At 42.4% G+C, this 12,794-nt stretch overlaps 1 protein-coding gene across 1 annotated transcript; it reads left to right on the top strand.

Moving 5' to 3' along the window:
• The first annotated feature begins 557 nt into the window (after positions 1–557).
• si:dkeyp-72h1.1 (protein LBH) lies at positions 558–11,315 on the top strand. The gene is made up of 4 exons (XM_014204805.2): positions 558–826; positions 7,084–7,188; positions 10,440–10,602; positions 10,921–11,315. Exons 2-4 carry the CDS (start codon positions 7,102–7,104, stop codon positions 10,950–10,952), a joined length of 282 nt encoding a protein of 93 aa, XP_014060280.1. The 5' UTR covers positions 558–826; positions 7,084–7,101; the 3' UTR covers positions 10,953–11,315.
• The last annotated feature ends 1,479 nt before the right edge of the window (positions 11,316–12,794 follow it).

The following is a 12,794-nucleotide window of genomic DNA, read 5'->3' as shown; positions in this document are numbered from 1 at the left end:
ATTAAATTGTTTCATTACTTATGCAAATTACACAATTGTACATATGCATGAAGCAAAAGGTCATTTTTAAATCAATGAAATATACACTTTCATTGCATTAGTGGAACCCCACTTGTATAGGGAGCATAAGAGGCAAGGCTATATAATGCACTTTGGGTCTGTGGCCAAGTAGCCTAAATTTGGTAAAAAGTGAGAATCATTATCTACACAGTCTTAGGATATGTTATCTTTCTATCCTCCTCTATCTCCCTCTCTCTTATCCTCTCACAACAGAGAGAGAGAGAGAGACACACACACACACACACATACATACATACAGTCAATGCCAAGAGTGTGCAAAGTTGTTAGCAAGGCAAAGGGTGGCTACTTTGAAGAATCTCAAATCTCAAATTTCTTTAACACTTTTTTGGTTACTACATGATTCCATATGTGTTATTTTATAGTTTTGATGTCTTCACTATTATCCTACAATGTAGACATTTTTAAAAATAAAGAAAAACCTTTTAATGAGTAGGTGTGTCCACACTTTTGACTGGTACTGTACATGCACCGAGTGAGATATACGAACCGCGTGCGCACACACTTCCAAAGCTCACTGACACTCCAGTTCTCCAGTGAACTAAAGCTGTTTTCTCTGCTGGGAAGTGGAATCGGAACTTCGCCGTATGCACAGAGCCACGAGCTCACAGAGAAACAATCAAACTATTGTTGTAACTCCAGTACGACCTCGGCGAAAGGCGACGACAGCTCCAGTCTTTATATCAGAGTAGCCTACATCATCTGCGGATAAATCAAGACCATAACAGAATATTAACGTTTGATAAAGGTAAGTGTTGCTCAGTTTCTTCTCCTTAGAGCTATCTTCAACCATGCGTGTTTTCAGAAACATCCTCATAAGCAGAATAACAAGTTTGAGGTGATTGACCTTTTAAGCGTTTACTGCTTGGATAAAAGGAGTATGTCCAACTGTCCATTCCACGGCATTATCAAGATAGGAAAGATATCTAAAAAAAGCCATATATGGAATCTAAAATAGTTTTATTTTAGATTTAAAAAAGCATGTAGAACACAGATGAAAATAGTATAATTTATTGTTATTGTAAGCTACGAAAAAGGCTGTAGTTGAAACAATTGATCAATTGTAGTTGTAGTAGCTGTAGTTGATCAATCTGTGATTTATAAATATGAAGAAATGATCATTTTTGAAGTCATATGCAGATTATCCTAAATATATAAAACACATGTATGACACATTCAGATGTAGGCCTACAATGTACTATAGGCTACTTTTGTTTAGAACGTGGTTGGTTTCAATTTGCACAACCAAGCTGGCAAAATATGTGATTTTATGTGATTCTTTGGGCCATAGTTTTGCCTGATTGTGTAATATACCTTGGCATGCCTTAACCTTCTGTCGGTTTACAAGCTTGAGCGTGTTATTTCTGACTGATGTTGAATGAAAAGACTTCACTCATTTGCATGGATTTGAATGCCACGGGCAACAAATTGGGACTCGCACGCACCCTTCAGGCAAGATCTTTTAAAAATCCACCTTTCCAGAAACAAGTCTCTCACCGTTGCTGCTTGTTATAGACCCCCCTCAGCCCCCAGCTGTGCCCTGGACACCATATGTGAATTGATTGCCCCCCATCTATCTTCGGAGTTTGTACTGTCAGGTGACCTAAACTGGGATATGCTTAACACCCTGGCCATCCTACAATCTAAGATAGATGCCCTCAATCTCACACAGATTATCAAGGAACCTACTAGGTACAACCCTAAATCCGTAACCATGGGCATCCTCTTAGATATCATCCGGACCAACTTGCCCTCTAAATATACCTCTGCTGTCTTCAACCAGGATCTCAGCGATCACTACCTCATTTCCTGCATCCGTAATGGGTCCGCGGTCAAACGACCACCCCTCATCCCTGTCAAATGCTCCCTAAAACACTTCAGCAAGCAGGCCTTTCTAATCGACCTGGCCCGGGTATCCTGGAAGGATATTGACCTCATCCCGTCAGTAGAGGATGCTTGGTTGTTCTTTAAGAGTGATTTCCTCACCATCTTAAATAAGCATGCCCCGTTCAAAAAATGTAGAACTACGAACGGATACTGTATAGCCCTTGGTTCACCCCAGAATTGACTGCCCTTGACCAGCACAAAAACAACCTGTGGCGTTCTGCATTAGCATCGAATAGCACCCGCGATATGCAACTTTTCAGGGAAGTCGGGCATCAATATACACAGTCAGTTAGGAAAGCTAAGTCTAGCTTTTTCAAAACAGAAATTTGCATCCTGTAGTACTAATTTTGGGACACTGTAAAGTCCATGGAGAATAAGAGTACCTCCTCCCAGCTGATGTTCTGAAAGAGCGGCAAAATCTGGATCCCTACAAATCAGCTGGACTAGACAATCTGGACGCTCTCTTTCTAAAATTATCCGCCAAAATTGTTGCAACACCTTTTACTAGCCTGTTCAACCTCTCTTTCATATCTTCTGAGATCCCCAAAGATTGGAAAGCTGCTGTGGCCATCCCCCTCTTCAAAGGGGGAGACACTCTAGACCCAAACTGTTATTGACCTATATCCATCCTGCCCTTCTAAAATCTTTGAAAGCCAAGTTAACAAACAGATCACCGACCATTTAGAATCCCACCGTACCTTCTCGACTATGCAATCTGGTTTCCGAGCTGGTCATGGGTGCACCTCAGCCACGCTCAAGGACCTAAACGATATCATAACCGCCATCGATAAAAGACAGTCATATTCATCGACCTGGCCAAGGCTTTCGACGCAGACTCAATAGCCTTAGTTTCTCAAATGACTGCCTCGCCTGGTTCACCAACTATTTCTCAGACAGAGTTCAGTGTGTCAAATCGGAGGGCCTGTTGTCTGGACCTCTGGCAGTCTCTGAGAGTGCCACAGGGTTCAATTCTCGGGCCAACTCTTTTCTCTGTATATATATCAATGATGTCACTCTTGCTGCTGGTGATTCTCTGATCCACCTCTACGCAGACGACACCATTCTGTATACATATGGCCCTTCTTTGGACACTGTGTTAACTAATCTCCAAACGAGCTTCAACGCTATACAACACTCCTTCCATGGCCTCCAACTGCTTTTAAATGCTATTAAAACTAAATGCATGTTCTTCAACTGATCACTGCCCACACCCGCCCACCCTACTAGCATCACTACTTTGGACGGTTCTGACCTAGAATATGTGGACTACTACAAATACCTAGGTGTCTGGTTAGACTGTAAACTCTCATTCCAGACTCATACTAAGCATCTCCAATCCAAAATTAAATCTAGAATCGACTTCCTATTTTGCATGAAAGCCTCCTTCACTCATGCTGCCAAACATACCCTCGTTAAACTGACTATCCTACCGATAGTCATTTGGCGATGTCATTTACAAAATAGCCTCCAACACTCTACTCAGCAAACTGGATGTAGTCTATCACAGTGCCATCCGTTTTGTCACCAAAGCCCCATATACTACCCACCACGCGACCTGTATGCTCTTGTTGGCTGGCCCTCGCTACATATTCGTCGCCAAACCCACTGGCTCCAGGTCATCTATAAGTATTTGCTAGGTAAAGCCCCGCCTTATCTCAGCTCACTGGTCACCATAGCAACCCCTATCGATAGCACGCTCCAGCCGGTATATTTCACTGGTTATCTCCAAAGCCAACACCCCATTTGGCCGCCTTTCCTTCCAGTTCTCTGCTGCCAATGACTGGAACGAATTGCAAAAATCACTGAAGCTGGAGACTTATATCTCCCTCTCTAACTTTAAGTATCAGATGTCAGAGCATCTTACCGATCACTATACCTGTACACAGCCAATCTGTAAATAGCACACCCAACTACCTCATCCCCATATTGTTTTTTTTCTTTTTGCTCTTTTGCACCCCAGTATCTCTACTTGCACATCATCATCTGCACATCTATCACTCCAGTGTTAATGCTAAATTGTAATCATTTAGCCTCTATGGCCCATTTATTGCCTTACCTCCCTAATCTTCTACATTTGCACCCACTGTACATAGATTTTTGTATTGTGCTATTGACTGTACTTTTGTTTATGTGTAACTCTGTGTTGTTGTTTTTTTGCGCTGCTTTGCTTTGTCTTGGCCAGGTCACAGTTGTAAATGAGAACTTGTTCTCAACTGGCCTACCTGGTTAAATAAAGGTGAAATAAAAATGTAATCTTATGGACATGCACACAAGTATTGAAGCATCTGTTTCTTAGATTGAAAGGATTTGTAAAATTAATTCATATGAAAAGAATTTCAGAAGTGTAATGAGCAGAAGGCAATAAAAAATTTCCATAATCTTTTGGCCTATTTGTGGTTTTGTACTACCTCATCTGTTTTGTTACCATAAGAAACAATAACAGGTGCAAACTGTGCATAATATGTGCATTTGATAAATCAGGTGAGTGTCAATTTTGACTTAGTCCTTAGTCCTGGTCAGCGTTTGTTAATGACACCTCTAGTTTGTAGTGCAGTGGACTGTGCTATGTGTGACATTTCCATAGATTTGAATATGGTTTTCCATATTGCTCAGAGCAGGTGAAACTAGCCTCGCTCAATATATATTTTTCTCCCTCCTCCAACTTACTTGCCTATGTATATTGTTGGAGCAAAGGACAAATTAACTGTGTCAATGGCTCCCTCACTCTGGAGACGTTTAACCTGTCGCTGTCTGGGGAAAAGGATTGGAAAATCAATCAAGGATAATTAGGGAACATTTGTTGCGAGAGTGTGTGGCTGAGTCATGCACGCACACACACACACACACGTCATTGTATTATTGAAGCTTCTTAAGATAGTCACAAAAGTAGATGAGATGGTTGTTAAATTATCTTTTTAAACAAAAAATGAAGGGAGCGAATTTGGAGCAGCAGTTTTGTTATTGTGAGCGCTGAGCGAATTTTTTATAATTTAAATTATTTTTTGCAAAGCAGGGGAAATGATTTTTAGCAAAAACCGCTGAGGGATGAGTGGGATTTCCAACCACTCAACTCTGCTCACATATCCTGATCAGGATAGATAATAAACAGTAGCAGCAGTGTATGTGAAGTGTGTGTCTCCGTGTGAGTGTGTGTATGGCGTCAATATGCATGCATGTGTGTCTGAGCGTATGTAGTGTGTGTGTGTGTGTGTGTGTGTGTGTGTTGGAGTGTCAGTGTATTACTCTAATCACAATAGTATGTGTGCATAGTAAGCGCCATTGCCAGCCCACATTACTGGGAGAAAACAAACTGCTAGTTTTTCTCCTTTTAGGTCATTGTCTTCTGTCATGGAGGCACTGCATGTCTCAATGAAAGATGTGCATATATAAAATGAGCCAATTAGAAGCTAGGATAAGTATGGCGACGGGCCAATTAGATACCGGGATAAGTATGGACATGGGCCAATTAGAGACCAGGATGAGTATGGACATGATAGCATGAAGTGCAATTGACTCTTTTGTCACCATAGTGAGTCAGGACATTTGCTAAGTCTCTTCCGAATGAGAGCTTAATTGACATATGGTTGATATTTAGTCATCACTATTGGCAGAGTTTAGATTTTTTGGCAGAGATCTGGGTGTTGACTGATTTGGAATGTTGAGCCAGCAACTTACCGTTATCTTGATGAAGACTATGGAATGTGTGATGAGTTATGTATTTGTTTCTGGGCCTGATTGAAGCAAGGCATGTCGATCTTAGAATCTGTCACTGTTTTGGGCTCTGCTCCAGTCTCAAAACACTTATGTCACAACTGGCTCCCTTAGGTTCTACTGCACGCACGCAGACACACACACCCACTGTCCATCCACCTACTCGCCATTTATACCCTCTTGAGTATGGCACTCATTTCCATAAAAGACGTCTTCGTTTTTGAACTTTCCCCCCATAGATGCCTTCCAACCCTCCAATCCAACCCACTTTGGTCACAGCTCACTCCCTAAGGTTAATCTCTGTTTTCAGGACTGGGCCAATGCAATAAACACATCCTTACCCTATCAATACCCACTTCCCCTCTGGAGTATGGGACTTATTTTCATAAAAGGCATGTTGATTATTGACTGCCGACCATGTCTCCGTGGCAACAGCCAGGGGAAGATCATGCACACATTGAAATGGAAGGGTTGCTTGGCAGAGGAAATCAGTAGATTAGTAATCCTACCAAACACATACACACGTGCACACACACACACACACACACACCATACCACATACACACACACACACACCATACCACATACACACACACACACGATACCAGAATTTTTACTTCGATACCAATACTAGGTTTAGTATCACAATACTCGATACCAAAATGATACCACAGCAAAAAAAGGTGGCGAATTAGTCAAAGTCACAGAATGGTAGACTGAACTTTTGAGTTCAATATCAATGCAATCATTAATCAATTAAACATTCATATTATCAATTGTACTTAATTTACCCTATTGATAAATTGGGTAAATCAAGAAGCCTATTCACAATACTGGTGAATGCATATTCAGTAGGAGTGTGTGCATGCCTAAAGTATTTGTGCTTGTTTGGCTGATTTCATGGGGCAACAGATTACAAATGATCTGTTTCCCTTCCATTTGGGACTTATTTCATAATACTGATCAGAGCATTTTGTAGGCGCATGAGCAGAATCAGGCCGTGTAGCAATCACTGGCACAAGGGTACTTAATGACTGTCAGAGATACACCCAATTCCAAACCAATCATTCATTACTTGCCTGTAGGTTGTTACTAGCCTGGTCCCAGATCTGTTTGTGTTGTCTGGCCAACTCCTATGATAAGTTGGCAAGACAGCACAAACAGATCTGGGACCAGGCTAGGTCCCAACTGACACACAGATAAAAATGTAATTGAATAGGAATCAGGAGTAAGGTACTAGATGGACTTTTCCCCCTATTTCCCAAACCAATTCAGCCCTCGTTAGTCTATGAGAGATAGTGAACAAGGGACTAGTTCTAGGGATGTTTGGTTTGGAACGATGCAATACTTTACAGCTGTGTTACTGTACTGAGAACATGTCCTTCTTTTCTTTTGGCTTGGCTGAAGGCGAGGCTTACTGACAGGATGACAGAAGTGATGAACACCTGTGATTCGACAGTGGGAGACCTCAGCATCGAAGGCGCCTCAGGAGAAGAGGGTATATCCTTTCAGGTGGGACTAATTCACACAGACAGACTCACAGACACAACACTAAAACAAACAAAGGAACACACTCACAGTTCCACAAACAACACAAACTCACAAGAAGACACTACAGCTGTTACACCTGCGCCTGCCATGCCGACTACTGCTCATCCTGTGTCTCCCTAACCTGCCATTCCCCCAGTGTGTGTGTGTGTGTGGGTGGAGACAGGTGTGCTGGAGGCAGAGCAGATCCCCACCAGCCGCAACCTGTTCCATAATCAAGACCTCTACAAATACTTAGCCCTGCCACTTCCACGCTGCCAGATTGTAACCTCTGCTCAGTCAGTCTGCATTTTTAGCCTGTTTTCGTGTTGTGCCTGTTTTTCTATCCGCCCTGCCTCTGGTCCATGTCTCGGGTCCCACGTCTCGTCAGTCCTGCTACCCTGTCCTGGACCCCCCCCCCCCCCCAAGCACCTGGCTCCCTGTAATCCGCCCTAGCTTTCCTTGGCCTGCACCCCATCTTCCCCGTTTTTCAATAAATACCTTGGTTACCTTATCCCAGTCTCCTCGTCTGAGTCTGCTCTTAGGTTCACCTGCTCCGCGTAACAGCACAACATAAGAATAGTTACCCACATAGTAACCCCATCGAATTGTTGACATGCACAAACATATGAGGAACACGTGCACACACTCTTCATGGCATGCTCTCAGATCTCTCTCTTCTCCTCTCTCCTTCTCTGTAGACCCATGACAGGTGTAAATGTCCTTCCATTGCTCTGAGCTGACGTCAAGGCAATTTCTGACTGCACCTCAATCACACCCTTTCATCCCCCTCTCATCCTCCCCCCCCCAAAATCTGATTTCTGCTAACCTTTTACAGTCAAGACCCAATGAATTCACGTCCCTCCAAAGAAATCACTGCTCTCTTGTGACTAAAATCTAAAGGAAAAGTGTGTCATTACTTTGATGAACATATGCATGTGGGGACTTCATGGACTTGGCTCGTAATCAACAGGGGCCTTGAGTAAAGCCGACACAAGCTCTCAAGTAAGAGATGGCAGCCAATCCAGCAGCAAGCGGTTCCTTTCTCAGCCAACTGGCTTGCCCTATTGCAGATGCAGGTGTCCTTCACTGACCCCCCTCTTCCTCCTCTAGTGCAGTGGTGTTATGGAAGTAATCGCACCCCACACAAAGTGAGTCACACATCCTCTTATCGGCTTGAGCTCGTCAGAGGCCTGGGCTTTTGCCAGAGAAGTCACACTTGCAGGGTGTGGCGTATGCAAAGCACCTCTTTCCCCCCGGCATCCATTTCAAATAATTAAATTACATTTTTTGAGCAGTGGGCAATGACAATCAGGGAGAGAGGAATTGGAAAACATACAGTGCATTTGGAAAGTATTCAGACCCCTTGACTTTTTCCACATTGTTACTTTACAGCCTTATTCTAAAATGGATAAAAAAATATTTATAATCTCATCAATCTATACACAATACCCGATAATGGCAAAGCGAAAACAGGTCTAGACATCTTATCAAATGTATTAAAAATAAAAAACAGATTCCTTATTTACATAAGTATTCAGACCCTTTGCTATGAGACTTGAAATTGAGCTCGGGTGCATCCTGTTTCCATTTATCCTCCTTGAGATGTTTCTACAACTTGATTTGAGTCCACCTGTGGTAAGTTCAATTGATTGAAGATGATTTGGAAAGGCACACACCTGTCTATATAAGGTCCCACTGTTGACAGTGCATGTCAGAGTAGAAACCAAGCCATGAGGTCGAAGGAATTGTCTGTAGAGCTCCGAGACAGGATTGTGTCGAGGCACAGATCTGGGGAAGGGTACCAAAACATTTCTGCAGCATTGAAGGTCCCCAAGAACACAGTGTCCTCCATCATTCTTAAATGGAAAAAGTTTGGAACCACCAAGACCATTCCTAGAGCTGTCATTCTGACAGAACCCAATGGTCACTCCAGAGTTCCTCTGTGGAGATGGGAGAATCATCCAGAAGAACAACCATCTCTGCAGCACTCCACCAATCAGGCCTTTATGGTAGAGTGGCCAGACGGAAGCCACTCCTCAGTAAAAGGCACATGACAGCCAGCTTGGAGTTTGCAAGAAGGTACCTAAAGGACTCTCAGACCATGAGAAACAATATTCTCTGGTCTGATGAAACCAAGATTGAACACTTTGGCCTGAATGCCAAGTGTCAAGTCTGGAGGAAAGCTGGCACCATCGCTACGGTGAAGCATGGTGGTGGCAGCATCATGCTGTGGGGATGTTTTTCAGCGGCAGGGACTGGGAGACTAGTCAGGATCGAGGGATAGATGAATGGAGCAAAGTACAGAGAGATCCTTGATGAAAACTTGCTTCAGAGCGCTCAAGACCTCAGACTGGGGCGAAGGTTCACCTTTCAACAGGATAGCGACCCTAAGCACACAGCCAAGACAATGCAGGACTGGCTTTGGGACAAGTCTCTGAATGTCCTTGAATGGACCAGCTAGAGCCTGGACCTGATCGAACATCTCTGGAGAGACTTAAAAATAGCTGTGTGGTAACGCTCCCCATCCAACTTGACAGAGCTTGAGAGGATCCGCAGAGAAGAATGGGAGAAACTATCCAAATACAGGTGTGCCAAGCTTGTACCGTCATACCAAGAAGACTTGAGGCTGTAATCACTGCCAAAGGTGCTTCAACAAAGTACTGAGTAAAGGGTCTGAATACTTATGTAAATGTGATATTCCAGTTTTAAATTTTATTTCAAAAAAACTATTTTTTCTTTGTCATTATGGGGTATTGTGTGTAGATTGATGGAGAAAAATGATTTTATCCAGTTTAGAACTAGCCTGTCACATAACAAAATGTGGAAAAAGTAAAGGGATCTGAATACTTTCCGAATGCACTGTATAATTATGTCTTTAATTTCCCATTTAAGTCACTAGACATCTATGAGGCAACAAAAAGTACCTCTCTCACAGAGCATCATCTAGTGGTTGCGATTATCCATACTGTCTGGTTCTGGAATGTGTTTCGAGCCCTTGGAGACTATTTGGTAAATTACACATTTGTTGGATGCCAAGAAAGTTGCATAAACAGAAAACTGACCATAGAATCTAGGGTCAACCTGATACTATTTGATCAATGTCACATGTTACAAGCAGGGTTGGGTTTACCAGCAATTCAGTTTTCAATTCAGTGGAATTCACCCCAACCCTTACCCTGGTTACCAGATTTTCCCCTCTTGTTTTGGTGACGCTGACGTGATTGTGTTTCCAGATCTTTCCGGACTCCCACGAACGTTTCCACAAGCTGTCCAAACGGCTTCCCTCCATCGTGGTGGAGCCCACTGAGAGCGGTGAAGTGGAGAGTGGCGAGCTCCGCTGGCCCCCCAATGACCTTAGTTACCCTGATGAAGACCCCGGAGAGGCCCAGGCAGCAGGTGAGAACCACTTAAACCCATTTCCAGCCAAGAGAAGTGAGAACCAAAAGGGCATTCCAGGGGACAATATAATAGAATCTGTTTATTTCTCCCAGAGCAAACTTCAAACAAAAGAGAGGGACTACGGAACTCTTACTTTCTATGCCTACTAAAGTTTAGAAATGTTTTAACTATTCAATAGTATTGTGGGATGTGATTTGGAATAGCGGTAAAGACTAGGAGCTTGTAGGTTATAGTCTGGGGTGGAGCCTGTAAGCAAAATGTAGCTATACAAATTGAATGTATTTAAATGTGTGTGTGTGTGTGTGTTGGTGGCAGGCGAGGATAATCCAGCAGAGGTACAGCAATGATGGGAGGAGTTTAAAACTGACTCTCACAGTGCTGGCACCATTCCAGCCACACACTGTGAGTGTCTCCATGATGGACAGAAGCAAGGAGGAGGGTGTTCAGGCTAAGCCCGTAATCAACTAGAACTGCCAACTTGTTGGTAGACAACACTTGGTGGGGCTGAGCCCTGTACGATTGTCTTAAATAGCTCATAGGTGCCAAACTCCAGTGAGTAGCTTGTTACTGTAGATTCATTTGTTGCTTGTTTTACTTTTTTAGGTTTCACAAACAACATGTACAACAACAACATGTACACCCCATTCAGAGTTTGTTTAGCTGTGATCTTTAGATACAGTATGCAAAATAAAGATATGAACAGTTCTGTATATACAATTTGTATGCATCTGGCTGCATTAGACCAAAGTCTGTAACACAGTACTCTTATGAAAACTATATGTACTGTACACTGTAGATCAGGGGTTGGTACTGGTCAGAACAGACAATTGGAAAATAACAATTTTTCAAGGAACAGAAACAACCAGGAACAAAAGTGTCCTGGAACAGAACCATTATTTTCAAATCTTGTTTTCAAATCTTGAGAACCGGTAAATAATCGTATTTCTTTGTTACAAAAATATCTTATGTTGAGCATATACATTACCAGTAAAAAGGTTTAGAACACCTACTCATTCAAGGGTTTTTCTATATTTTTACAATTTTCTACATTGTAGAATAATAGTGAAGACATCAAAACTATGAAATAACACATATGGAATCATATGTGCTTCCCTGTGGCTCAGTTGGTAGAGCATTGTGTGCAACACCAGGGTTGTGGGTTCGATTCCCATGGGGGGCCAGTACAAAAAAAAATGCATGAAATGAAATGTATGTATTCACTACTGTAAGTTGCTCTGGATAAGAGCATCTGTGTAAGGGCTGTTGTGTGAGAGAGAGACCAAGGTGCAGCGGAGTTAGTGTTCATCATAAAAAGTTTTAATGAATCAACGAACACTATACAAAAGAAACCAAAAAACGACTAGCAACAGTTCTGTAAGGAACACACTAAACAGAAAACAATTACCCACAAAACCCAAAGGAAAAACATGCTCCTTATGTGTGACTCCCAATCAGCAACAATGAGCTTCAGCTGTGCCTGATTGGGAGCCACACACACGGCCCAAAACAAAGAAATACAAAAACATAGAAAAAGGAACATAGAACGCCCACCCAATGTAACACCCTGGCCTAACCAAAATAAAGACCAAAAACTCCTCTCTGTGGCCAGGGCGTTAGTCTGCTAAATGACTAAAATGTAAAATATAGTCACCAAAAAAGTGTTTAACTTCATTGGGATAGGGGGCAGCATTGGGAAGTTTGGATGAAAAGCGTGCCCAGAGTAAATTGCCTGTTACTCAGGCCCAGAAGCTAGGATATGCATAGATTTGGATAGAAAACACAAAAGTTTCCAAAACTGTTAAAATAATGTCTGTGAGTATAACATAACTCAGATGGCAGGCAAACACCTGAGACAAATCCAACCAGGAAGTGGGAAATCTGAGGTTTGTAGTTTTTTTAAGTGATTGCCTATCCAATATCCTGTGTCTGTGAGGTCAGATTGCACTTCCTAAGGCTTCCAGTAGATGTCAACAGTCTTTAGAAGTTGTTTCAGGCTTGTATTGTGAAAGGGGATCGAATAAGAGCTGTTTCAACAAGTGGTCAAGCTGAAAGACATTAGTTTAGTCTTGCACGTGAGCACGACGATCGTTGTCTTTCCTTTCTAATGACAACGGAATTGTCCGGTGGGAATATTATTGAAGATTTATGATAAAAACATCCTAAAGATTGATTATATACATCGTTTGACA

Source organism: Salmo salar, chromosome ssa06 (genome assembly GCF_905237065.1).
Source record: "Salmo salar chromosome ssa06, Ssal_v3.1, whole genome shotgun sequence".
NCBI lineage: Eukaryota > Metazoa > Chordata > Actinopteri > Salmoniformes > Salmonidae > Salmo > Salmo salar.
This window is presented reverse-complemented; position numbering and strand designations above follow the sequence as displayed.

Coding starts and splice junctions, on each gene's coding strand:
- si:dkeyp-72h1.1 (XM_014204805.2), top strand. CDS start 7,102: ATGACAGAAGTGATGAACACCTGTGATTCGACAGTGGGAGACCTCAGC. Junction 7,189..10,439: donor AAGAGGGTATATCCTTTCAG/GTGGGACTAATT, acceptor TTGTGTTTCCAG/ATCTTTCCGGACTCCCACGA. Junction 10,603..10,920: donor CGGAGAGGCCCAGGCAGCAG/GTGAGAACCACT, acceptor TGTTGGTGGCAG/GCGAGGATAATCCAGCAGAG.